General features: G+C 36.5%; 1 protein-coding gene across 1 annotated transcript in view; it reads left to right on the top strand.

Annotated features, from left to right (window-relative positions):
• MOXD1 (monooxygenase DBH like 1) overlaps positions 1–26,774 on the top strand; it is a 91,852-nt gene that overhangs the window by 18,384 nt on the left and 46,694 nt on the right. Inside the window, exons 2-4 of the mRNA XM_078447323.2 lie at positions 4,623–4,769; positions 6,346–6,513; positions 6,650–6,733. Coding sequence (XP_078303449.1) covers positions 4,623–4,769; positions 6,346–6,513; positions 6,650–6,733 — 399 coding nt within the window. The remainder of the gene's footprint in view (positions 1–4,622; positions 4,770–6,345; positions 6,514–6,649; positions 6,734–26,774) is intronic.

Raw genomic sequence — 26,774 nt, 5'->3', positions numbered from 1 at the left:
TCTTTGCTTTATATTTCTCTTCTCCTGCTTTCTTTAAAAAAATTTTTTTAATGTTTATTTTTCAGAGAGAGAGAGAGAGAGAGAGAGAGAGAGAGAGAGAGGGGAGCATGAGTGGGGGAGGGGCAGAGAGAGAGGGAGACACAGAATCCAAAGCAGGCTCCAGGGTCTGAGCTGTCAGTGGGGCTCGAACTCACAGACTGGGAGATCATGACCTGAGCCAAAGTTGGACGCCCAAACGACTAAGCCACCCCAGGCGCCCCTCCTGCTTTCTTTTACATTGAGTATTTTTATAATTCCAAAAGAGTGGATGTTATTTGGGATGGAAAAAAGGCAAGATGTGGGCTGCCGTGTGTCGAAACTGAAATTCTCTTGAAGTGAGATGCGTGATCATAAGCTGAGGGTGGGGAAATGTTGGCATCTTAAATCGAGAAGGTTAGAATATTTGTCTTGGGAGGCCTCCTGAGAAAACAGTAAGAGATTAACATGTGGATTTCTAAGCATCAGTAGGGGCCCAGCTTACGTAAACATGTAACCAATAATACTGTTGTGATAGGTAAGGTATACTGTGATCAAATTTGAAGACATATATTAAAATAGGCCTTAAGTACTAGAAAATGTGAACAAATTATAATGGAATTATGGTGGTGGTTAGACTGTTTCACATTTCAGTTATAATAAAATCCATTCATGTTTTCCCTCCATAAGGTTGAAGATACCAGCCTCTTTTAGACAATCACATTTTGCCAAGAGTCCAGAGCTTGTCTGGAAGCCATCTTTTTGAAATATTGGACACTCAGTAGTTTACACAGGATAGATGCTCTCAAGGGATATTCAGTGAGACCCGAGTGCAGTTTCTTCCATATTCTTGTAGCTAAGTTATCTGAAAAGCCAGAAGAAGGTGGGATAGCTGAAAGGAATTGTTATTGGTGAGTAGAAATAGAAGGAATGGAATGTTGGGGAGCCAGCTGACTATTCTGTGGGACTAATGGTTTTGGAAGCATGTTTGCAAGACTAGGATAATTATTCTACTCTTCCGGCTGATTGCATTTTGTGTTGTGTTCTTTTTGTTTGCAAAAACTGTGATTGCTTGAATCATGTAGTGAAATGTGAACTTAGTATAAAGGTGCAATTTATCTGAATCTCTCATTGTCCATAGGCATTGCTATCTCATCTACATATTGAAAATCTATGTGATCACAAGTGGGAAAATCACAATACGATAGGAGTATTTCATTTGAATTGTTTTCACAGTTACAGCCGGCTCTCAGAATAAATTTTTTGACAGCCTCCAACTTTACCAGTAGAAAAAGTAACATTTTACATGGAAAAAAATGTTTACAGAAACATTTCTGTAGACAGAAAATATAAACTAACTCATACTTTTCCAGCAATGGCCGCTACGGTGTATAACGATGAAGAAGGATACAGACTGGAGTCAGACTCTCTGGCTTTGATACTGGCTTTACTATTTACCAGCCCTGTGAACTTGACACGATGCTTAACTTTATGCTTTAGTGTCTTCATCGGTGAAGTAGGAAAATAATTTTATCTCATAGACTTGACGTAAAGGTTAAATGAGTTAACACATGTGCATGTATTAATACATGCTTAAACTGGTCCTCGTGCGTGGTATGTACTCAGTGAGTTGTAGTTGTTACCAGGGTGAAAACAGCTTAGTTAGGCCCCATCCATCACTAATAATGTGGGTTTTGAGCATGATCTGCATGTGAAATTTACATATGCTTGATAGCTACCTTGAAAAGGTACTAGGAATAAAAATACCAAATGCCATCCATTTGAGTGTGACACTTACAATTTAAGGTTTTTTTCCTGTATACTTTATTTTTATTTATTTATTTATTTATTTATTTATTTATTTATTTATTTATTTTTGCTGAGCACAGCAATCATTTCTTCAAATGTAATTTTAATGTTAGTAAAAATAGGTATAATTATGTTTTAGCATGCATTTTCTTTTTTTTATATGTATTTAATTTCTTTTTTTAAACTTGTTTTATTTTTTTATTTTTTTTAATTTACATACAAATTAGCATAAAGTGCAACAATGATTTCAGGAGTAGATTCTTTAGTGCCCCTTACCCATTTAGCCCATCCCCCATCCCACACCCCCTCCAGTAACCCTCAGTTTGTTCTCCATATTTATGAGTCTCTTTTGTTTTGTCCCCCTCCCTGTTTTTATATTATTTTTGTTTCCCTTCCCTTATGTTCACCTGTTTGTCTCTTCAAGTCCTCATATGAGTGAAGTCGTATGATTTTTGTCTTTCTCTGACTGACTAATTTCACTTAGCATAATACCCTCCAGTTCCATCCACGTAGTTGCAAATGGCAAGATTTCATTCTTTTTGATTGCCGACTAATACTCCATTGTATTTACATACCACATTTTCTTTATTCATTCATCCGTCGGTGGACATTTGGGCTCTTTCCATACTTTGGCTATTGTTGATAGTGCTGCTATAAACATGGGGGTGCATGTGTCCCTTCGAAACAGCACACCTGTATCCCGTGGATAAATGCCTAGTTGTGCAATTGCTGGGTCATAGGGTAGTTCTACTTTTAGTTTTTTGAGGAACCTCCATACTATTTTCCAGAGTGGCTGTACCAGCTTGCACTCCTACCAACAATGCAAAAGAGATCCTCTTTCTCTGCATCCTCGCCAACATCTGTTGTTGCCTGAGTTGTTCATGTTAGCCATTCTGACCGGTGTCAGGTGGTATCTCATTGTGGTTTTGATTTGTATTTCCCTGATGATGAGTGATGTTGAGCATTTTTTCATGTGTCGGTTGGCCATCTGGATGTCTTCTTTGGAGAAGTGTCTGTTCATGTCTTTTGCCCATTTCTTCACTGGATTATTTGTTTTTTGGGTGTTAAGTTTGATAAGTTCTTTATAGATTTTGGATACTAACCCTTTATCTGATATGTCATTTTCAAATATCTTCTCCCATTCTGTCGGTTGCTTTTTAGTTTTGCTGATTGTTTCCTTCGTTGTGCAGGAGGTTTTTATTTTGATGAGCTCCCAGTAGTTCATTTTTAGCATGCATTGTCTGAATCAACCATTTGTGACTTTTTATTTTTTAAATACAAATTTTTATATTTTTTTAAAGTTTATTTGTTTTGAGAGAGAGGGGTGAGGAGGGGCAGAGAGAGAGACAAACAGAATCCCAAAAGAGAATCCATGCTGACAGGGCTGAGTCCATCATGGGGCTCCATCTCATGAACTGTGAAATCATGACCTGAGCCAAAGTCAAGAGTCAGATGCTTAACCCAGACACCCCAACCATTTATGAGTTTTTAGAGATAAAATATCATCATGTATGCAAAGACCATTATAATTAAGGCAAACTTTGTGTCTTCTCTAAGAAATGAAAATTAGCACCATGAATTTTATAACTCTTACTGTAGAAAGCAAATGGTAAATGATATAGGAAAATATTTTGGATAAAAACCAAATGATATTGCAAAGAGGGGGAATGAAATTAGTAGTAAATGGGCAATATTAAATAGGCAGTTCCCCCCCATATATGGTTTCATTTCTTTATCTTTCAAAATCCATAAAATAGGTATGTATTATCCCCATTTTACTAACGTTAGAACAAAAGCTCAGAGTTTGACTTCAACAATTCTCCAAGGCTATTTAGGGGTAGAGCTAGGGATCAGATCCTAGCCATTTTATTTCAAAACCCATGATCTCCCCATTGCATTTGTCTGCCTCCCAGAAGTGATCTGTATACCATTGATCAAGTTTAGTACAAAAATCATAGGTGATCCATAAAAACAAAATTTCTCCAGCTTTTCGATGTCTTATAATTCAACTAGTTTCATTTCTTTCCATAATTTTCCATTGCATTTCATTTTAATATGCATTTGCTATTAAAGCACATACTAAAATGGCCTATAACCTCAGATGGGGTCTCTTAGCTTTCAGGAGTGGTGAAAGGAAGTTCCGCTTGCTGTAATAGTAAGAAAAGTGCTTATCTTGGGGTTGGTCCTGTCTTTATCACAAACTAGTCAATTCCATTTGGGGCAAGCCATTTCACAGTGTTGAAATTCCTCTTTTCATTTGTATGAATGAAAATCACTAAGTGATCTTGAATGTCTATTTATTCCATTTCTTTTGATGCTCTATGACACTATAAAATCCTTCCCACATTTTCCTGAAGGGCCAGAAATTCAAATATGGACCACTCTTTTAGGGAATTGATTTCCTAGTTGGGATACTCCAGTTCCTTGAAAATTCCCAGGACTTTAAAAATGGCTATAGATACCGTATTTTGTAGTGAGCAAATCCAGAATCAATTGTTTCAGGTTCTGCAAATATTTTTTTTAAGTTTTTAAAATTTATTTATTTTGAGAGAGAGAATGCAAGCAGGGGACAGGCAGAGAGAGAGGGAGAGGGAGAATCCTAAGCAGGCTACACACTGTTAGTGCAGAGCCCAACACAGGGCTTGAACCCACGAACTCTGAGATTATAACCTGAGCCGAAATTGAGTTGGACGCTTAGTTGACTGAGCCACCCAGGTGCCCCTAAATATTCTTAACCTAAATTTTTTCCACTCTGAATTTGGGATAGCCTAATTTTTTATTTTTTATATTTTCCACAGGATTATTTTACAAATGCAAATAGAGAATTAAAAAAAGATGCTCAGCAAGATTACCACCTGGAATATGCCATGGAAAATAGTACACACACAATAATTGAATTTACCAGAGAACTGCATACATGTGACATAAATGACAAGAGTATAACGGTGAGTAGTCTATGAGTGAATGCCACAGGAATAAATTGTACGTTTGTTTACAGTGGTGAAAGACTTTATAGAATAAAAGGAACAAATATTTAAAAATAACCTTTGAAAACAAAGTCACACAGTCTGTTTTGGAATATCTTTGAATTCTTTTTAGAAGCCACAGAAAATCTAAGACTATGCATTTCAATAAAGGCAATTTTTGTGTGAATCTAACATTTTGAAGGGCCATTTAAAGTGGGTATGATTTTATCTGTAAGATTTCCAGTTTTTTCTCCATAAAGTTTAAGACTATACAACAGATAAAGGTTGGAAAAAATGTATTACACAAGAGGGAATTATGATACTGAATTTTAGGGTGTAATTCATCTGATTTGTGAGTGATTTATTTTTGTAAATTTCTAAAATCAAGATGAATAGTAGACTGATTAAAATTGCCTCCCGACACAAGATTTGTTATTGTCAGATTTCATTCAAAAATTAATATCTTTATGCATATGTAAATTAAATATTTAGACAGCATATAATTCATGTGGTACTTTGGAAATTTCCATGAATTCCTTGGATCAGTTTCATTTTGTATAGATCAATCAAATTATCTTTTTTATTTGATAAATCAAAGCTTTAAAAATGGGAATGTAAAAATCTGAAGCCAGTTTTGATTAACATTCAGCATAAAGAGTAAAAGAAGAAGAAAACCACATGCAAAAACGTGGATCACTTTTTATGTAATATACTGTGCAATTATACTTTATTTGGAAAAATAATTATAGTCATTTGACTTATTAAGAAAGAATATAGCTTTTAAAATAAATAGCTTTTGCTTTATTATTTATTTTCAAAGTTCTTATTACAGAGATCTGGCAAAGACACCTTTTTCTGTGGGAGGACTGAACAATTTCTTCATACCTCACCAAGCCCTCCCTGGCCCACCACCCCTCGGGCAATCTCTCCTGTTTGCTAAATGGAAACCAATTTCACCTGACAGTACTTTCCCTTGTTGGGATACCCTAGTCCGTTGGAAATTCCCAGGATTCATAAAATGACTAACGCTAGATTCTAGGATAATAAACCCAGAATCAGAAATTCCTCCTGTGTTTGCACTTTCTGTCAATTCGTACATGTGACGGGGCCAGTTCTGGGGAAAATCTATAGTGAATATAAAGGTGCTAACCTGGAAGGTGACTTTAGTTTTCCAGAATCCTTGCTTCTTAACAAGAATATTTGCTTGGCGACTACTAGTTGCTGGTGCGCAGACCTGGCGTGACGACGATTTACCGTCGCCATGTGCACAGAAGCATAACCTCTGAGTCAGTTGCCTTTCATTCTGCCTTGGAAGCCATAATCTTGCGTGCTAAGAGATACCGTTTCTTCCAAAAAGAAACTCATCTATCTGGACACTTAATGATTGCATCAAATTGACACAATTAATGCTAGAGACCATGTTGAGAGCTCCCAATGTCATTATTCTCTTTTTTTTCACGTCTGCATCCTGCTTTAAATAGAATTCCTTAAACTCAGCTCAGTGGTAAGGGAAGTGCTCTCATGAGACATAATGGTGCCCATGTCTGCTCACTAGGAGAGCACAGTGAGAGTGATCTGGGCTTACCACCATGAAGATGTGGGAGAAGCCGGCCCCAAGTACCACGACTCCAATCGTGGCACCAAGAGTCTGCGGCTGTTGAATCCTGAGAAAACCAGCGTGTTGTCTACAGCCATACCATACTTTGACCTTGTTAATCAGGACGTAAGTTTTTTCAGGTTTTATGACTGGAGGGGTGGGTTTATGGAAAGCGTGTAAGAGTTTTTATTTACACTTTTGTGTTTAATAGTGTGTCAAGAGAATGTGACTTTGTGTCCCCCTCCCCTTTTTATTAAGACAGGTCCCCATCCCAAACAAAGGTACGACCTACTGGTGCCAAATGTTTAAAATTCCTGTGTTCCAGGAAAAGCATCATGTAATAAAGGTATGTGACTCACTCACAGGCCAAATTTAATTTGCACAAATGGAGGGGAAATTGTTGTTAAAATGAAAATTATTTAAAAAATGGAAATGATTTTCAATTGTATGAAAGTTATTTCAAGAGCAAAGTAACTGGCTTCTCTGACTCACACCCTGTCTTACGAGTTACTGAATTTAGAGGGAAATCTTGGATTGTAGCTAGGATTTTGGCTTTTGGCTCCTAATTTTACATTTTCAGGTAAAAGTTAAAGGATGCATTTGAATAGTGCTGCCTATTTCCTAGGCAACATTGTGTACACTTGGAATTGCTGGACTTGCAATTTAAATAATGTATTTGCATATTGATAAACTATATACAGGAACATTACATTCCCCACCAAGATTGTTTGAGAATGGCTTGTTTCATTGTAAACATTGGATATTGTAAAAAAAAAAACTATTTTTACAGTGATTTTTTGAAAATAAGAAAATAGGAAAATTGGTGGATTCCTACAAAATTAAAAATTACAGAATTCGCCTGTGGCACCTAACTCCCTCCCACCTCCACCGGGAATAGCTTCCCAAAACTTTTGTATCTAGCTAGTGGAGAAACAGGTATTTTCAAAGAATTCCATGTCCTTGGTTCTGTGCTAGGTACTGCTTGGTAGTTACACAGAGGCTGAATGTATAATCCATAGTCTCCAGGAAACTATAGTAAGAAGGTAGGAGAAGTGTCCTTGACACAGGAAAGAATAAGATAGAATTAAATCATGCATACAAATACTCTAAACGTTCAGAAGGCCAGACATCATCAGCTTTTTGTCAGTCCTCAGACTCTGTAACAAAGCAGTGTGGATGTGAGAAAGGAGAAAACGTGTGGATTCTAGAATCGAGAGGGAAATGCATGGGTTTGACTCGCAGGTCGTCTCTTTAGCTCACTGCGTGCTCTCAGGTAAGTTACTCTGGGGTAATGCCCTGGTTTCTTCGTCTGCAGAGGGTGGTCACCATAACACTTTCCCTCTTAACCTCAAAACCTCTTGGCAGAGTTGGAAACACTGAGTACATTCTGTAAAGCGACTTAGATTTGTTAGTTTCTAATATATCTGTCTAGTGGCACAGAGCTGCCTTTTGCTTACGGATATGATTCGTCACTACTTACAGAGGCAAGAAGAGCAGGGGAAGGGAATGTTTTTTGAATAACTAAGTAGTCCTAAATACTTGTAGAATATTTTTGCAATCAGAAGATTTACCAACGATGAGACTTTGGATAAGCCATTTACCTCTGTGCAATGTTATTTGCTGTTTCTTGCATGTGCCTTAATACCAGTGCCTAAGGCCTTCCCTTATGCTAATGAAAAGTCTTTCTCAGAAAAGAGAATGTTATATTTATATAGACTATGTGCCATATAATACTGTGTGTCATTCGCAGCAAATTTAATGGGAACTCGGCTTAAGGGACAAATGTAAAACTACAGGTTCAGAAATAAAAGCACATGTTTCACAAAATGGGTCCTGGATTCATTTTTCAGCAAATGTTAACGGATAGGATATAAAGCCCTTAACTACTGACATTAATGCATTTTTTTCTTATTATTAATGCTAATAATTAAGTCAAATGAAATAAAAGTATTTGCTCTTAAGGGAGGTCAGTATATGTTCTAACTCTGTACGTAGGACATTTACCTGGTATCCCATCTGAGAATTCTTAGCTAGCTTTCCCGGCACATGCTTTTAGAGTAATACTCAGATATGTGGGCATGTATTTGAATGTTTGGAGTTCTGTAGGACGATGGAAATTCTTTACTCCTAGCAAGAGGGGGTTTGGGGTACAGGCTGCAAGTCAGAGAGGAGGGGGTGGTTATACAAAATTTGGTTGCTTCAGGGGCAGAGGGTTGGTGGCTGGCATTTAAAATTCTATTATTACTTAAGAATACCACTTACAGAATAGATTCCTGAGCTTGTTGTTAAATCCTAAAATATCCTAAAGGTCGTCAAGTACTATGGAACATTTTGCAAAAAAGAATGAGCCTAAATAGACTGGCTGGCCCAGTCGGAGGAGCATGTGGTGACTCTTGATCTTGGGGTTGTGAGTTCGAGCCCCATGTTGGATGTAGAGATTACTTCAAAATGAAATCTTAAAAGAGAGAAGAGGAAGCTCTACTTGGAAAATAAATTCAAAATATCTATGTTGTAAAAAAATTCAGGTTGTATACGTTTTGAGACAGTTTTTAAAAAACAGTTTTCGTTTGCAACTCATGCCAGTTTATAATAAAATGTCAATTCATTTCTAGGGTAGAATTCATAGATCTAAAACTTACCTTAAGAAATTACCGTAATTCCCATTCTCTTTTCCTTAGCAGAGATGATTTCTGGTAATTTAAGGCAAATATATCTTCTTTCCATAGAATCAAAGACGCCTGTTTTGAAGAGCCATCAGCTAGGTGCCTGTCTTTATTCTGTATTTTATGTCCAGCGAATCACTGTATCAAAAAGCCTCAGTCCTTCTCTGAGACAAAAACCAAAAAGTACTTTCTCAGAAAAAAGAACATTGCTTTTATATTGTATTATATTATGTGTCGTTCACAGCAAGTTTTAAGAACATTGATAATAGTAATATGGCGAGAAATCAATTTTGTTGTCTGCACTCTCATTTCAAACAAAGAAGTGTGTAATTGCAATTAAATGTTAATAGTGCTGCCCAACATACATTTTGTAGTTGTAATAACTATAAAACTAAGCAGATAAATGAAATATATCAGTGGCTGTGTGTGAATATATTTAATGTGAATGAGTAAACTTAAACATATTAATTCACTTAATTTAAATTTTAATCATATAATGATAAAAATTATTTACTACCAAAAATATGAAATAACAAGGTAAATAATTTCTAAAATTATAAACTAATAAAGGCAAATAATTTCATCCACAGGAATAATGGGATTATGATAAAAATTATTGGGGTTTCAGTTCAGTTGGGATTCACATTTATTGATTTGTATTTTGGTTTTTGTGAAAAATGCTTAAAATTGTGATTTCAAAATATTGGTATTGTCAGATGACAGCATGCCACACTAGAAGACAGAAATGGAGATTATGAAAAAGAAAGCTCTTGGTAATTTATATCGAAACCACACTCCTCATATGAGATCACCTCTGTGTCTCTCACTCTCGAGACCCACTGTGCAGCCCATATCTCCATATTTAAACATGACCCTATTTAAGCTTTGCCAAATACATAGCTTTACCCTAAATTTAAAATTTTTTAGAGAAAGTGATTCTTTCCGCTCTCTGTAGTCAATAGTAACATCATTATCACCTGATGGTGACAACTGGATATACTCTGCCAGAAGCTGAGGTTATCAACTGGTGTAACACACCCGTGTGTGTGTGTGTGTATGTATGCGTGTGTAGCTTTTATTGTCAGAGAATTCTCCTCATAGATAAACTAAACTCCTAACTCATCGGTTTAAGCATGATCTATCTTATTTGATTTAATAAATAATTGCTGACTGCCTATTATGTTAGGGTTAGGGTTAGACAAGAAAAACATCCAAGCTGACTCATCATCCCATCTCCATCTTGCCTTAAAGGCCCACCTTTCTAATAGGGAGACAGTGAGCCTCATGGTAGCATAGGTGGGTTCTGCACTCTGATGGGCCAGATTTGGATCCTTGCTTTCCATCATCAGGCATTTAACCATGGATGAGTTATTTGTCACTCACATGTCAATTTTATCATTTAAATTTGCATGGTAACTTCCTTATGGAATTGTTTAGACTAAAGGTTAAATAGTAGTTAATAAAATTGTATTACCACTTAGCACAATATCTGACACATAGAAAACTGTTAACAAACCCAACTATTATTATCAGGCCATTTATTTTCAATGTTGTTGTCTGAATGACTTTTCATTGAAAACTGCTGTTTAGTAAAGAGACCCAGAAAAGCAAAGAGCATCATGCTGAAAGGTTGACCATTGCTGAGTTTTAAGAGAGGATTACCTTTACTTGTTGTGTGACCTCAGACAAATTATTTACTTCCTTGTGCCTCAGTTTTCTCGCCTGGAAAATGGGCATAATAGTTCTCAACTAATAGGGTTGTTACAACTATTAAGTGAATCAAAGGAGTTTAACATATGTAATTAGAACAATGCCTGGCACATAGTTTTAAATAAAGTAACTAAATAAAATTATGTAGATCACTAGCAATAAACACAACTGCTCATCTATTGATCATCTTGTTAGGTTTCTGGGTTGCTGAGGGATCCCAAGCCTGCCAATCCCTTCTAGAGAGTCAGAATTCCAAATAAAACCTAGATTCTCACTCTTCATGTAGGGAGGCCACCGTGAAAACTTTCTCCTGTGTAGAAATGTGAAGTGGAGATAAACAAAACACTATCATTATTCTATTCTATTCTATTCTATTCTATTCTATTCTATTCTATTCTATTCATCAATAGAATGAGATACTGTGCTGTCACTTGCTACTGAACAGAACATCTTTCTTGACTTGATATTAGATGCTGCTGTTTTTTTCCCTTGGTGGCACTCATAAATCTGAATGATTTAATTTGGGGGAATGTTTCCTAGGACAAGAAAATCTAAGGATAATTGATATTGAATGACCATGAAATGTTCTTGAAGCCAGAGTACTGTATAGCCATGAAATAGTCCTTTAAAACTTTGATTTTCCTATCCTAGACACGTAGTATGAACATTTGGGTTTATGCACTGTGTTAAATCAACATTGCTGGTCAGTTTCCCTATTGTGCTTATTTCTTGTTCTCCTCTTTTTCTTTCTTCCTCTTCCTCTCTCCTCCTCCTCCTTCTTCCTCCTCGTCTCCTCCTCTTCTTTCTTCTTCGTAATATAAGAACACCATCACATGGGAAACTTTAGCATTAACATATTCTGAAATGTCAAGTGTGATAGAGGACTTCTATTTCTGAAAATGTGTAAGATTTCCAGGTTAAATTTAGTAAATTGTAAGAATTTTCACTGTCAAGCTACATGATTTGACTATTAGAATGATCTCCTCTTTGTCAGTATATCGTCTTCCATTTTCTCCCTGAAATAATATTTCAAAATATATTTTCATTGATGTGATTTTTTTCTTCCCTGATAGAATTGGTTTCTCATCAGGATGCATTTCCACAGACTCTATGCTTTAGTTCTCATTTTTTTTTCATGCCTTCACCTTCAGTTTCCCTCTATTAGGTGGCAGACTAACAGGTGTTTGCTATTGACTATTAACCAAATAGTTGTATTTTCACTCATTTACATTACAATTCTTTGGAACGTTTTTGGCTTACCAATGTTCCCTTTTATTTGTTTATTTATTTACCAATTCAACCATATTTCACAAAGGCAAATCTTGGATATTTAGCTAGATCTATTTAGTATGTCGAAAGAAATTAACTTTCAAAGTATGCTTTTTGTGAAAGTACTTTCCATTCGTTTTAAATACATGGCAGCACTATATTTGGTTATTAAATTCTTAATACCAATGCATTACTACTGGCACCTGTGGATTCTGTCACCCATTGACAAAATGGATAATTCCTTATCTTGTAGAAAAATTATGCTGTAAGATCATAAGAATCATCCTTTTCTTTGGGAATTTGTCATCTAGAGTTTGTAATTATTAACATAATTATATATATTATATGTAATATATATACATGTATCAGTGGATCTGAAAGTTTACATGTATCTTTTGTCCAAGAGATGAAGAATACTTGGCCATTTACTGTGGCTGAAATTATAACTTTGTACAGAAAAAAAAAAAAAAAAAGTGAATAGAGCACTGCTCCTGTCAATGATAAGTTGATTCAAATTAGCACATTTTTAAAGCTTGCTGACTTAGAATGTTCAGTGTTGCAAAGTTCTTTCTTGATCTTCTTGAGTTACATCTACTTCACAGAAACATTGGAGATTGTCTAACTACTTGGGTGTTCTTAATAGCCACTTGAGAGTACAAGGTAATTGAATTCACTTTGAAAGCATGCTTTTTCATCGAAGTGATTTATTGCTAACTCTGTCACTAATTAGCTTTCTGACCCTAGAGAAAGTACTTAACCTCACCCTGGTCCTCAGATTCCTTGTCTGTAAGATAAAGGGATTGGACCCGATGTTTCCAAATGGCTCTTTTTACTTCTAAATATCTATGACTTGCTAAAACTAAAAGTGAAATATGTGCTGGGGTTTGGATGCCCTGTGGTCTGAATTCCTGATACGCTTGCTTCTTACTATCCCTAGGCGTACCTGGGTAAAAATGCTTAGGACGCCACGATTTCCCTTGAGGTTTAAAAGCCCCTTTCTTTAATCCCTTGGACCTGGGCTCTTCTAGCATGTATTTGGAAGCCCAGATTTCCATCTGTAAAGGGGATAATAATAGTACTTGTCTCAAATGGTAACTGCCATTATCAAATGAAATAATATCCATAGAGTTCTTATATGTTTGGCATATATTAGGTAGCTCATAAATACCGGCTATATTTCCAATTTACATTGGATTTCAGATACCTCTAAATCTTGGAAAATAATCTAAATGAAGTAAATCTAAGTAAACAAATAAATAAGTAAATAAATAAGTAAATAGATAAGTAAGGAAAGAAAGAAAAAAAAGGAAGAAAGAAAGAAAGAAACAAAGAAATAAAGAAAGGGAAGAAAGAAGGAAAGAAAGAAAGAGAAAGAAAGAGGACAAGGAAGAAAGAAAAAAAGGGAAGGGAAGAAAAAGTAAAGAAAGGAAAGGAAGAAAGAAAGAGAAATAAATCCAAACTCCAAATCCAAATCCAAATCTAAATCCAAATCCAAATCCAAATCTAAATCTAAATCTAAATCCAAATCTAAATCGGAATCTTGGACAGAATGTAAATTTTAAATAAGGATAGGACCTAAGAGTGCCAAGGCGAGCAAGGCTGACCGGTTGATATAGCACGTAGTATGGGCTCTGGAGATAGGTAGGGATTGTATTCCAACTCTGCTTTTCATTAGCTTGATGACCTTGGGCAAACTCAACTCTCAGAGTTTATAGCTTTACTCGTAAAGCAGGAAAAATGATTTCCAGTGAAGATGTAATGAGTACCAGTGAAAACACCTGTTGCGTAAAGGGCTTGTAATTTTTCGTTTTTTTCTCTTGATGGGGATTATAGAGACAGACGACTCAAACTTCATCCAGTATTTTCTCATACTTATCAGGGCTGCACTGAAACCACAGTAGGAAGTCAGTTTTTATTTTATTTTGAAGGAAAGATTCCCTGGGAATTAGATTTCATAGCTTGCTCTCATTATTCTAACCCAAATGAAATTTAACCTAATTTCCTCCTGTTCTTGTCTGAGTAAGGATAAAAGCCAGCTGGTGACTATCCTCTGGGAAATATTCTTTCACATTCTTAGGTCACCCATTAGCCTTCCTTAAGTTGGTCTTAAATAATACCATTTCAACAGACAGACAGAAAGAGATATTTTTCTTTGTTACTCTTCTATTGCCCAACTCTAATCTCAGTCTAGGACATCTTTTTAAAGTAGTCTAAAACATTGGATGACAAAATTGAAAAGCATTAGCACATTTATTGATAATGATTGGCCATAAAAGTTGGTAAATCATTTATGAGCAGCATTTTTATCAAAAGCACTAACTTCATACTAAGATATTTATGTTGGATTCTAGGTGTTGATGGCAAAGTAGGTTTCAGAAGAAGTATGGGAATATTAAGATAGGAATGACTTTTACTTAAATGCAGGGAGATATGCAGGTAATATGTTTATCTGTTTCTTACTACTTTAAATAGCTTCTCTTGTTAGATTTTCACAGCCTCCCACAAGGCAAGTTGAATTACCACCACTTTCCAGATGAACCCACTGAGGCATAGCTTGCATAAGTAACTTGCTTAACCCTATTCACAAATTCTGTGACACAGAGCGAAGACTGGGCACAGATCTTCTGAGCAAAAGTAGTGGATCTTTCTCCATGCAATTCTACTAGTCCAAGTCTTCTAGCTGGTATATGTTGCAGTGACAAATAATTTGGGTGAGAGATGTCGGGTAGCTTATATCCGGCCACAGGGCCTTTGAGTCACTTTCTCAGAGCCAAGGCTGCTTTTGAATCCTTACAGAATTGGTGCATAGGCCGAGGGCTATGTGAATAATCTCATCAGAACCTGCCAGAGATACCAGTTCAAAGATCCTGGGAATTGATTTAGACCTACTTCGACAGCATTTTGAGCACACAGAACTCTGCTCTTTTCACACGTGGGGTTTGGAAATGCTCCTTAACAGGAAATGCCACATATAAAATGTCATTTGTGATTTAGGAAGTTATTTAAATAAGACGAGTTAAGATGATTAGGTGAAAGATTATGCACATGCTATAAAAAGGCGCACAGTGTTAAATCTCACAGATGATGTTAGGGAGATAGGAACTGGAAATAATTTCACTGAAAAGAGTGGCCTGCTAATCTTATGGGACACATCTTGTAGCATAAGGATCATTGAGAAGAAGACCATAGCCTCCTGTTTGAGCAGGTACAGTCCTTTTTGGAGTTAAGTGAAAATAATGGTAATGACCTATTTTATCCCCTTTCACTGTAACTGTCTATAAAGAGGGACTTGTGGAAAGAAATATTGACATTTTATTTATTTTTTAAAGTTTATTTTAAACTTTAAAATAGAGAGAGAGAGAGAGAGAGCAGTGGAAGGGCAGAGAGCAAGGGAGAGAGAGAGAATCCCAAGTAGGCTCCACACTGTCAGTGCAGAGCCCGATTTGGGGTTCAGTCTCACGAACCATGAGATCATAACCCGAGCCAAAATCGAGAGTCAGATGCTCAACCAACTAAGCCCCCAGGTGCCCCGAAGTACTAACATTTTAATTTGGAAGTTAAATTTGTGGCAAAATACCCAGAGAAAAGTACCCTAAAAACAAGAAGCGCTCCATTGTTGGAGAAAGAGCTAGGAGTGCTGGCATCTCAGTGTGGCCTATGAACCAGCTGAGAGCACGGTTCTCATCCTACAGTAGCCCTCGCTCAGCTGAAAGTTAATGTGGCCACACCACAGCGCTTCCAGAGACTCATTCAGATTGATAACAGTTCAAAGACTGTAGATCTGTGTAACTGAGAGGTTGTTCTAAGTAGTCTTGTTCGCTCTTAAATTCTATGACTTTCGTCAAATATTGGAATTAAGAGAACCAGAAATTTATAAAACAAATCTATAAATTTGATATATGTGTAAAATTTATAAGATAAACTGTGATAAAAGGTTGTCCTAAAAAGTCGTGAAGGAAATGATAATTTGTGTGTGTGTTCCCACAGGATATAATATGCCAATTTTATGTTGGTGTCTGTTTTCAATGTAAAAAATTATATACTTACCAAAACAGGATGACGTCCATCATTTCCTTTTTGATTGCAACAATGACTTTTCTTATGGTTTTTATGAAGGGGACTTCTAGTAATTAGCAGGAAAAGGTTATGTATGTGGTAGGATCTCACTTTAAATAAATGAGATATCTACTATTCGAGTTTATAAAACTCATAAATCAAAGGTTAGTTTTATATAATCCTAATCAAGTTATAAAGGACTGCATAGATGTGTTCTTTAATATCAAGCTTCTCTTGGAGCATTTAAAATGAATGTGTTTTTTTTTTAAATTTTTTTTAAATGTTTATTTATTTTTGAGAGAGAGAAAGACAGAGTGTGAGCAGGAGAGGGGCAGAGAGGCCCAATGCAGGGCTCGAACTCTTGGAGCACGAGACCATGACCTGAGCCAAAGTTGGGCACTTAACCGACTGAGCCACCCAGGCGCTCCCAAATGAATGTATTTCTATATCAAAAATTTAGATTAGGGGCGCCCGGGTGACTTAGTCGGTTGAGTGTCTAACAGCCTGTGGGTTCAAACCCTGTTGGGCTCTGTGCTGACAGCTCAGAGCCTGGAGCCTAATTCGGATTCTGTGTCCCCCTCCCTCCCTCCCCCCCCCCCCAAAAACAAACATTAAAAAATTTTTTAAAAATTTAAAAATTTAGATTATACAAAAAGCTTAATAATGTATCTGTTTTATAAAGAAAAATTTACTCTCACGTATCAAAAACATTATGGTTGAATCTTGCTTCCTTGAATCACTGTACTTTTCTTGATTCATAACCTGGGATGAATCATCTTGATAGAATCTTTAGGGATGGAGCCCCTTATGTTGGTTGGTGGTGGTTGCTGTCCTTTGGAAAGGTCCCCAAGTGATCTTGATACAAGCTCCATGAGCGAGAATCATTGGTTTACCTTTATTAAAACTTCCCAGCAGATTGGGAAAGACTGTTTTTAGGTTATATTTTCTAGCACCTAGTAAAAGGTTCTTCATGTTAAGTAGCATCAATACTCATTTTTATAGTAATATGCTGTTTTATTCACCAAATATTGTAAAAACTGAACTCACACCGAACATCTCCTATCAAAATACACTGCTAGCTGTCTGCATATGAAAAAAATTTAGGCAGTTTATGAGATAAGTCATTCCTTGATGCATTGCATATTTCTTCATGGAAGCAGAGAGGCAAAAACACCAGCTGTTTCCTGGAACCACAGCTGACTTTCATTATAAAATTTCAACATGAACTAATTCAGATATAAGGGATACTTTCTTCTATGAAGGGAGAAGATTTATGACCTAGTGAAATATATACATCGAAGTAAACTCTATACATTAATGTTTATAATGTAATGGCTTCATTTTAGAAACTGTATACTGAAGGCGACCTTGCTGACTCTAAATGCATTCCATTACCAATAAAGAGCGATCTGTTTATCACTGAAATCTCACAGAATTGGTCTATGTGGGACTTTAAATATTAAGTAAGGGCAAGACCATGTAAATAACTGTTAATGATTATGTAAATGCTGCCTAGTGCCTTTCAGGCTTTAGCTTGGCATGAGGAAGTCCTGAGAATATAGGAGAGGCCTTCTGTGGTATGTTTCAGAAATCAGTGTATTTAATATATTATGCATCATAATCAGCTGGAGACATCCCTTTGCACTACCCTCCCAATTGCAAAGAAGAATCAGAGTGTCTAATGAGTGCCTGCTTTGGACAGCACTCAGTACTGTCTTTTTTTTTTTTTTTTAAAGAAACATTTACCAGATGATATGTTGCCTCAGCTAAGTCTTTTTTTTTTTTTATTTAAATGTTTATTTATTTATTTTGAGAGAGAGTGAGCGGAAGAGGGACCGTGAGAGAGGGAGAGAGAGAACCCAAGAAGGCTGTGTGCTGTCAGCCCAGAGCTGGGTGCTGGGCTCGATCCCATGGATCGTGAGATCATGACCTTAGACGAAAACAAGAGTTGGAGGCTTCACTGACTGAACCACACAGGTGCCCCCGTACTATGTCTTTTGTCAGATAGAAGGCAATATAAGACATAGTCTTTCACCCCAAGGACCTCCCAGTTTAGATGGGGAGAAGACATGCACATCTGAGTAACCGAGAAACCCGAACGGTGGAAAGTGAACGTTGCTGTCAAAGTACACAGTATAGGCAAAAGAAAGGAGTGAAGGTCTGAGCACCATCTCAAGCCATATGGAGAAAACAATTTGGGGAAAGTACAACTAAATGGATCTTAGGGAGGTAGGGATGTGTGGTGAGGATGCCTAGGACACAAACTGCTCCCATGCTTAAGCACGTGATAAAACTGAGAGCATTGTCCATTTTGTGGATCACTAATCATCAGAAAAAAACTAGGAAGTAGGTAGTATTAATATCCTCGTTTTACAGAGGAAGACACTGAAGCCCAGAGAAGTTAAGTAACTTGCGCATTGTTGGTAAGTTTCCTGTTTGTATACTTCTCCCCGAAGAAGACAGTATATTTTTTTAAATAACCATGTATGAGCACTTTTGCTAGTTTAGCCTCAAAACATGACTTTTAGGTTTGCAGAGAGCAGCACTCATTGGCTCAAAAGTAAGACTCTTGCTTCAACGTTAGAATTCCCAAGTATTACACATTTGTCTGTGCGGAAGCTCCATCTGGTCCCACATGTGGTAGAGAATACAGGATGCTGAAACCAACATCTGCCTGTGCTACAGCCAGCTCACAGCTGCTGCCTAACATTGAAATCCATCCTAGAGTCGTGTCAGATTAGAATGCAGAATCTCTCCAGTTACTTGTTGTCAGGGTAACTGCATTTTCTGATCAGAGAATGCCTGAATCGTACCAAAGCCCCTAGTGTGAAACACTGAAAGGAACTGCAGACCGTGGCCTTTAGTACCTAAATGGGGTCACTGATTTTTATCTTGAATGATACCATTGTGTGGCTTTATCCCCAGACATGAACTTACCAGTTTCACTTAATGTGAAAACTCTGGCAAGTTGCGTCATAGTCTCCGAAATAGAAATCAAGGCTACCTCTTAATTGCACAATGTGCTGTAACCATTTAGTTCTTGAAAGGAAAGCTGCAGGCTCTTCCTGGGAAGAGAGCGATGGCCTTTCAGTTCCTGTGGAAATGAAGAGGACTTCCCTAGAGCTGCAGTCACTGTAGAGTGATTGACTGTTGAGTTTGTTGGACCTCTGTTCCCATTGTCAATGTCAGTTACGTGTTGTTAATAACTTAAATGTATGTAATGTATGTGAGCTTCTTTGTGGAAGAAGTTTATATCATTTAGTTTTTCAATTTATTGGACTATGAGCCTAATGAAGATCTCAAGAGATAATTTACTTACGGTCCAAGATTTAAAAAAAAAATGTTGCTTTAAAACCACCCTGAAAGACATTTTATGGACTAATTTTTTTTCTTCTTCAGCTTGAATTAATAATCATATGAAATTCATATGTGACATGACATGCTCAGGGAATGGCCTTTCACAATCCTGAAAAGAGACCACAACCATTAAATTTTATAACCCTTATCATTTGAAGACATTTTTTTTCATTTGCAGAAAATGAAGTCTAGTGAATAAAACTGCTTTCCCCTTCCAGTTAACTAATTGAAACTAGGCTTCAAATTTAGATGATGATATTTATAATTATTAAAATTTTCCATTTTCTAAACTCATCTTTATGAATAAAATTGGGTAGGTCCTTCACAATAGCTGGTTTTAACTTCATGACTTCAAGGCAAAATTGGTCCTTTTGGATGGAAACTGAACATCGTTGTTTCACATTATGACAATCAGGACCATGTTATTGAACATGCCCCTTTGCTTTTTTCTTACATTTTACCTTGGTAAGACTATATACGCATATGCAGAATGGAAATAACAATTCCTGTCTTCTCAAGATTACTCTGAAAGTGCTTTAAAAACATTGAATTTTAGAAAACAAGTATTTGTTGATTACTCATTATGTAATAGACACTGCTTTATTTACTCCTTATGCCATTTTGCAGATGAGGAAACTGAGGCTCAGGAAAAATCGTGTTTTACTTAACGTCATAGTGTACTTAGTATTACAAAACATCATTCATGTAGTCTAGCAGTGGGAACTTGTACAATTCATTTAATTTATATGAGCCTAAGTTTGGAGGTGCCTGTTTGACTGGTCACCTAGAGCTGTTTTCAAATCCTGGCTCATTTACCACTCATGTGAACTTGGGTAATTTCAACAGAACTCGGAATTTTAGTTTCTTCACTGGCAAAATGGAGATCCTGCCTATTTAGAAGATGGCTGGGAAAATTATCTGAAGATGTTTTTATAAAGCATCTGAAGCATGGTAGATGTGAAATACTGTCATTCTGCAGTCACTTTCTTTTTACTCTGACATTCTAAACCTGTTTACTTTTGGCAACATTTTATTTCATGGTTGCAGAAAGTGAAGTCTAGGGGAAAAACTCTGCTTGTCTCCTCTAGTTAATTAATTGAAGCTAGAATTCAAATTTAGGTCATAAATTCCAAATTGCTATTACTTGTCTATTTTTTTTTTCAACATATGAAATAGAAAACAATTTCAAGATAAAAAAAATATAGCCAGATATATATCCCTTTCTGCTCTGTCATTTTAATAATCTATAATGAAATAACTTTTAAAGCTTTTTCAAACTTTAACAATTACTTAGATATAATTATCCAGTAATTTAGAGCAGTCGTGGAACTCATTTTGATTTCATTGGCTTTTTTGAGACATTAAAAAGGGAAAGCATTGAGATAGATTTGTTTATATCCAACTGGGTTTCGTTGGTATGTTAGTTTTTTTTATATCTTGGATTTCACTATCTTTGCTTTTTATTTCTATATTCACTTTTAAGATATAAAGCTTAGTTCTTTTAAGAGTGAGCCTGCCAGATACATTTTATTTGTTATGTAAGGCAAGGTCTTATTGCAAGAGGTTGTAAGATTTACAACTGAATTAAATTTGCAAGGTTAGCTAGCTCAGTTCTTTTTTTAATGATAAACAGGAAATGTCAGTACTGAGTAATATTTTCCACTCATATAGCAAATAAAATTTTCCAACAGATTGTTGGTTCAGTCACATTATTTCAAAGCATATTTATTCCAAGTTGCTAAAAGATATTTTATGGAATAATTTATGTGTTCCTCAGCTTGAATTAATAATCATATGAAATTCATATGTAATATGAGATGCTCCTCTAATAATCTTGAAAAGAGATCACAACTGTTAAATTTTTATCCCTCATTGTTTGAAAGGTTAAGGAGTTTATACTGTGCACTAATTTCTTTTTTTTTTTTAATGTTTATTTATTTTTGACAGAGAAAGATAAGGCATGAACGGGGGAGGGGCAGAGAGAGAGGGAGACACAGAATCCGAAGCAGGCTCCAGGCTCAGAGCTGTCAGCACAGACCCCAATGCAGGGCTCGAACCCATGAACCGTGTGAGATCATGACCTGAGCCGAAATCGGACGCTCAACCGACTGAGCCACCCAGGCGCCCCAAGACTGTAAACTATTTCTGAAGGGAACGCTTAGGCTTTTCTCTCCTGTTTTTTTGTTTTGTTTTGTTTTTTGAGTTTATTTTGAGAGAGAGAAAGCACACATGAGTGTGAATGCAGGGGGAGAGAGAGAGGGAGAGAGAATCCCAAGCAGGCTCCTTGCTGTCAGCAGGGAGCCCGAGGTGGGGGCTCAATCCCCCAGAATGAACTGTGAGATCATGACCTGAGCCTAAATCAAGAGTCAGACGCTTAACCAACTGAGCCACCCGGATGCCCATTTTCTCCTTTTTTTAGTCCATTTTGTACGAAGCCTGTGTCTACCTTCACTGATTTGACATAAGATTTGAAAACTGTATTTATTAAGTGACTTGGTGTTCTTTTTTAAAAAAATTAAATGCTGGGGGCTCCTGGATGGCTCAGTCGGTTGAGCGTCCAACTTTGGCCCAGGTCATGATTTCACGGCTTGTGAGTTCGAGCCCTGCGTCAGGCTCTGTGCTGACAGCTCGGAGCCTGGAGCCTGCTTCGGATTCTGTGTCTCCCTCTTTCTTTGCCCCCTCTCGGACTCTCTCTCTCTCTCTCCCTCTCAAAAATAAATAAACATTAGAAAAAATTAAGAAAAAAAATTAAATGCTGGAAATTTACAAAAGTATTATCTAACGTGTAATTGTTTCATTTTTAATGTGACATATGCTTATTACAACAGGAAAAAAGGTGAAATGTGTATAATAGTGGTGTCCCCATTTCTCTAAAATCCAGCTTGGAGGTGCCCAATGTTAACACATTTATTTGGGTCCTTCTATAATCTATGTTCAAGAAAACCCTTACAAAATTATATAGGATTTTACTGAGTTAATCACCCTTCTTTTTTTAAAAAAATGTAGGATCACTGTCCATATTACTTTGAAATTTGCTTTTTCAAATTGCCACCCATAGAAGTGCAGCTCAAAACATAATAACACCTTTATTTTAATATCTGCATAATGAAATCCCCTAATATGTATAAACCACATTTTTTTTTGGCAGCCGGCTGTAGCTGATTCACTTTCAAGGTGATTTAATGTTTTTGCTGCTGGAAACAATGCTTTAATAAATATTCTTTTATATGTATCCTTAGCAGTTTCATTTCTGTAGGAAAGATTTCTAAATGCATTGAGTTAAGGTTATATGCATTCAAAAATTTAATATATTTGTCAGATTACCTTCTAAAATTTACACACTAGCAATGTGTGAATATTTCTTCACTTCCTTTCAAGCCTGAGTATTGCCATCTTTTAAACTTATTGTCTACCGATGGGTGAAAACTGATGTTTATGATTGTTTTCACTTGCTTTTCTCAGACTACCAGTGAGACTGATGCTCTTTTTATTTATATTTCCTCTTCGGTGAATTTCCTGTTCAACCAAAACATTTTTTAAAAACTCTTTTATTGAGTTACATACATAAAAATTCACAAAACACTGGTATACAACTCATTGGATTTTCATAAGGTGAACTAACTCATGGAATCAGAATTAAGATCAAGAAATAGAACACTACCAGTCCACCAAAAGTGGCCCTCAATATCCCTTCCAGGTAACTACCTGTCTCTGGACCTAACCCCTATTCTGACTTTGATCTCTACTTGTTACTTTTGCCTGTTTTAAACTTTATGAACCTCAGACTCTTTTGTGTCTGGCTTCTCTTGCTCAGCAGAATGTGTGAGTCTACCATGCTTTTGTGTGTCAAAAAAATGTGTTCATTTTCATCTTTTATAGAGTTTAATTATCTGAATATACCAGAATTTTTTATTCATTTTGTATCAGCCATTACTGTGCACCGAACCACCCAACGTTCAAAGCCTTTAAATACATACACACATATTGCAGTTTACAGATCGACCAGGGGGTTCTTCTGTTTGTTGCTTTGCTTACTCCTATGTCTGTAACCAGCTTGGGTTGTGTAGGCAGGTTCTTGAATGGTGGCTGGGCTTTCTCGTATGGTTGGGAGTCAGCAGTTTGTAGGTGGGGCTAGGAGTCCTCAGCTGAGAAGTGGGTTCTCCTTTATAGTATGGAGCATGTTCTGCAGATGTCTAGATTAAACTTGTTCAGATGGTGGTGGCAAGGTTCCAAATGAGAGAGAAGAAACTCTAAAGCCACTTAAAGCCTGGTCTTGGGACTGGCACACCAGTACTCTTGCCCCAAGAAGCAGTTCTAACTCAGATACAAGACAGTTTTCCATAATAGTTCATTCTTTCTATTGTTGGATAGCATTCCATTGTATGGATATAGCACAACTGGTTTATCCATTCACTTGATGGATATTTGTGTATCTTTATTTTGGAGCTATGACCATTAAAGTCGCCGTGAACATTTGGGTACAACTTTTTCTATGAACACATGCTTTCTTTTCCCTTGGATGTATACCTTGGAGTGGAATGCAATGCAATGTGTTTAACACTTTTTTTTAAATTTTTTTTAACGTTTATTTATTTTTGAGACAGAGAGAGACAGAGCATGAACAATGGGGGAGGGTCAGAGAGAGGGAGACAGAATCTGAAACAGGCTTCAGGCTCTGAGCTGTCAGCACAGAGCCTGACGCGGGGCTCAAACTCACGGACCGTGAGATCATGACCTGAGCCGAAGTCGGCCGCTTAACCGACTGAGCCACCCAGGTGCCCCTGTGTTCAACACTTTTAAAGGCTGTCAGACCCAGACAGTTTTCCCCAGTGTTGCACTGTTTTACATTCACAGCAAAAATAAGTGAGTTTCAGGTGCTCCATATATTCACCGTCGCTTGGAATAGTCAGTCTTTTAAAATTTTAGTCATTTTAATGGTTGTATCTCATTGTGGTTTAAATTTGCATTTCCCTACTGACCAAGGAGGTTGAGCACCTTTTCGTGTGCTTATTTGCCGTTCCTCTATTTACTTCGGTGAAACAAAGCCTCTTCAAATCTTTGTCCGTTTTTAAGATTGGATGTTTGTTTTCTTATTATTGAGCCTTGAGTATGCTTTAATATCCTGGATACAATTTGTTTACCACATATTTGATTTGCAGATGTTTTGTCTTAATCTGTGGTTAGTCTTTCCACGGTTAACAGTATTTCTGGAGAACAGAAGTTCTTAATTTTGGCCAAGTCTAGTCTATTTTAAAAATTTTATGATTATGCTTTTGGCTTTATAAGACATTTTTGCCTAACTCTAGGACATGAATATTTAGTTTGATTTCTCTAAGCAGTGTTTTTAGTTTTTAACGTAGGGGTTTGTATACAGCTTTTGTCAAATTCATTCCTAAATATCTAATATTTTGATGGTATTTTCGATGGTATTCACCTTCACATTTCATTTTCTGATTATTTGTCACCAATGTGTACAAATGAATTTTGTATGTGGATCTTCTGGCCCTTAAATGTGCTAAACACACCTATGAGTTCTAGCAGCATTGCTAGAATTCAGTTGGATTTGCTGCAGGGATCATCATGCCATTTCAGTACAAAGTCAGTTTTACTTCTTCCTTTCTGATCTGATGCCTTTTCTTCTTTCTTTTTAAAATTTTGTCTTTATTGCATTGTATAGAACCTCCAGTATAATGATGAATAGGAATGGTGAGAGGATTCCTTGCCTTTTCCTTCCCTTAGGATAAAAGTATTCAGTCTTTCATCTTTAGGTATGCTGTTAGTTATAGGTTTTTCGGCTATTCCCCTCTTATGGTGACTCCAATTGTAAGTATATCAGGCTGTTTCAAGTTATCCTGCAACTCATTTGCATTTCGTTTTTTTAGCCTGCTTTGATTTTGGGTAGTTTTATTATTCTGTCTTTACATTTACCAATCTTTTCTTCTTTATGATCTACTCTGCTCTTAATACTATACACTGTATTTCTCACCTCAATCATTGTAGTTTTAATCTCTAAAATTTAGATTTAAGTATTTTAAAAGTATCTTCCATGTCTATATTTAACGTAGTCAGTCTTTGATCTGTCTTTGGGAACATATAAAATACAGTTATAATATCTGCTTCTTTCATTTGCGTGAGTTCTGGGTTAATTTGGTTTGAATTTTGTCATTATGGGTTTTATTTTTCTAATTCTTCGTGTAACTAGTAATCTTTTGTTGGATGCCAGACATTTTTAATTTACCTTACTGGATGTTGGTTATGTTTGCACTTCTGTAAATAGTTTTGAGCTTTGTTCTGGGACGTAGTTAAGTTACTTGAAATCAGACCTTTCAGATCTTATTTATGAGCTTTGTTAGATCCTCATTTTACCCACTGCAAGGCAAGCCCTTCTGAGTACTTTTACCTAATGCTGTGTGAATTACAAGATTTTCCACTCTGTTGGGGAAAGGCTCTATTCTCTGCATTGTGATATTTCCATCATGGTTTCTTTTAATCCTTTCGAATAATTTTTACCTGGTCTTGGGTAGGATTTTTTTAGGGTGATTTTACCTGTTGTAAAAGGATCAGTATTCAGTAGCTCACCTGAAGCAGACTTTATATAGGTGTCCTGAGTTATCTCTCTGTGCATCTCTTCCCTTCCCATATTACATTCTGTGAACTGTAACCTACTTGGCCTCATTGGGCCAATTCAATCTCCACAACTCAAGGAGAATGGCAGGTCCTGCTTGAGTTTCACTTTCCTATGCAACAGCCTGAAAAATCTCTCTATAGACAGCCATCTGAACAACCCACAGGACTAACCTCACTTGTTTCTTGTTTCTCAGAGATCAGTGTCCTTCTCTGCCTGATATCAGTCCACTTCCTTGAGACAATGCCCAACATCATTACTGATTAAGGAAGTGTAAATTAAAATCACACTGGGATACCACTTTTAAGAATTGCCATATGGAAATTAAAGGGTTGGCAAGATGTGGAACAACTGGAACTCTAATATACTGCCGATGGGAATATAAAGTGGTACACCACGTTGAAAAATCATTTGGCAGTTTCTTAAATAATAAACATACATTGTCATTTACTTTAGCTATTCTGCTATTAGCTATGTATCCAAGAGTCATGGAAGCGTATGATCATACAAAGACTTGTCAAAGAGTTTTTGTAGTACCTTACTTTATAATAGCTAAGAAATGGAAACAGTCCAAATGTGTATTAATTGGTGAATGGATAAACAAATCATGGTGTATATGTACAGTGGAATACTACTCCGTAATTAAAATGGACGAACTATTGATACATAAAACCAACATAGATTAACCTGAAAATAATTATGCTGAA

The sequence above is a fragment of the Panthera onca genome, chromosome B2 (genome assembly GCF_046562875.1).
Source record: "Panthera onca isolate mPanOnc1 chromosome B2, mPanOnc1 haplotype 2, whole genome shotgun sequence".
In the NCBI taxonomy this organism is placed as follows: Eukaryota; Metazoa; Chordata; class Mammalia; order Carnivora; family Felidae; genus Panthera; species Panthera onca.
This window is presented reverse-complemented; position numbering and strand designations above follow the sequence as displayed.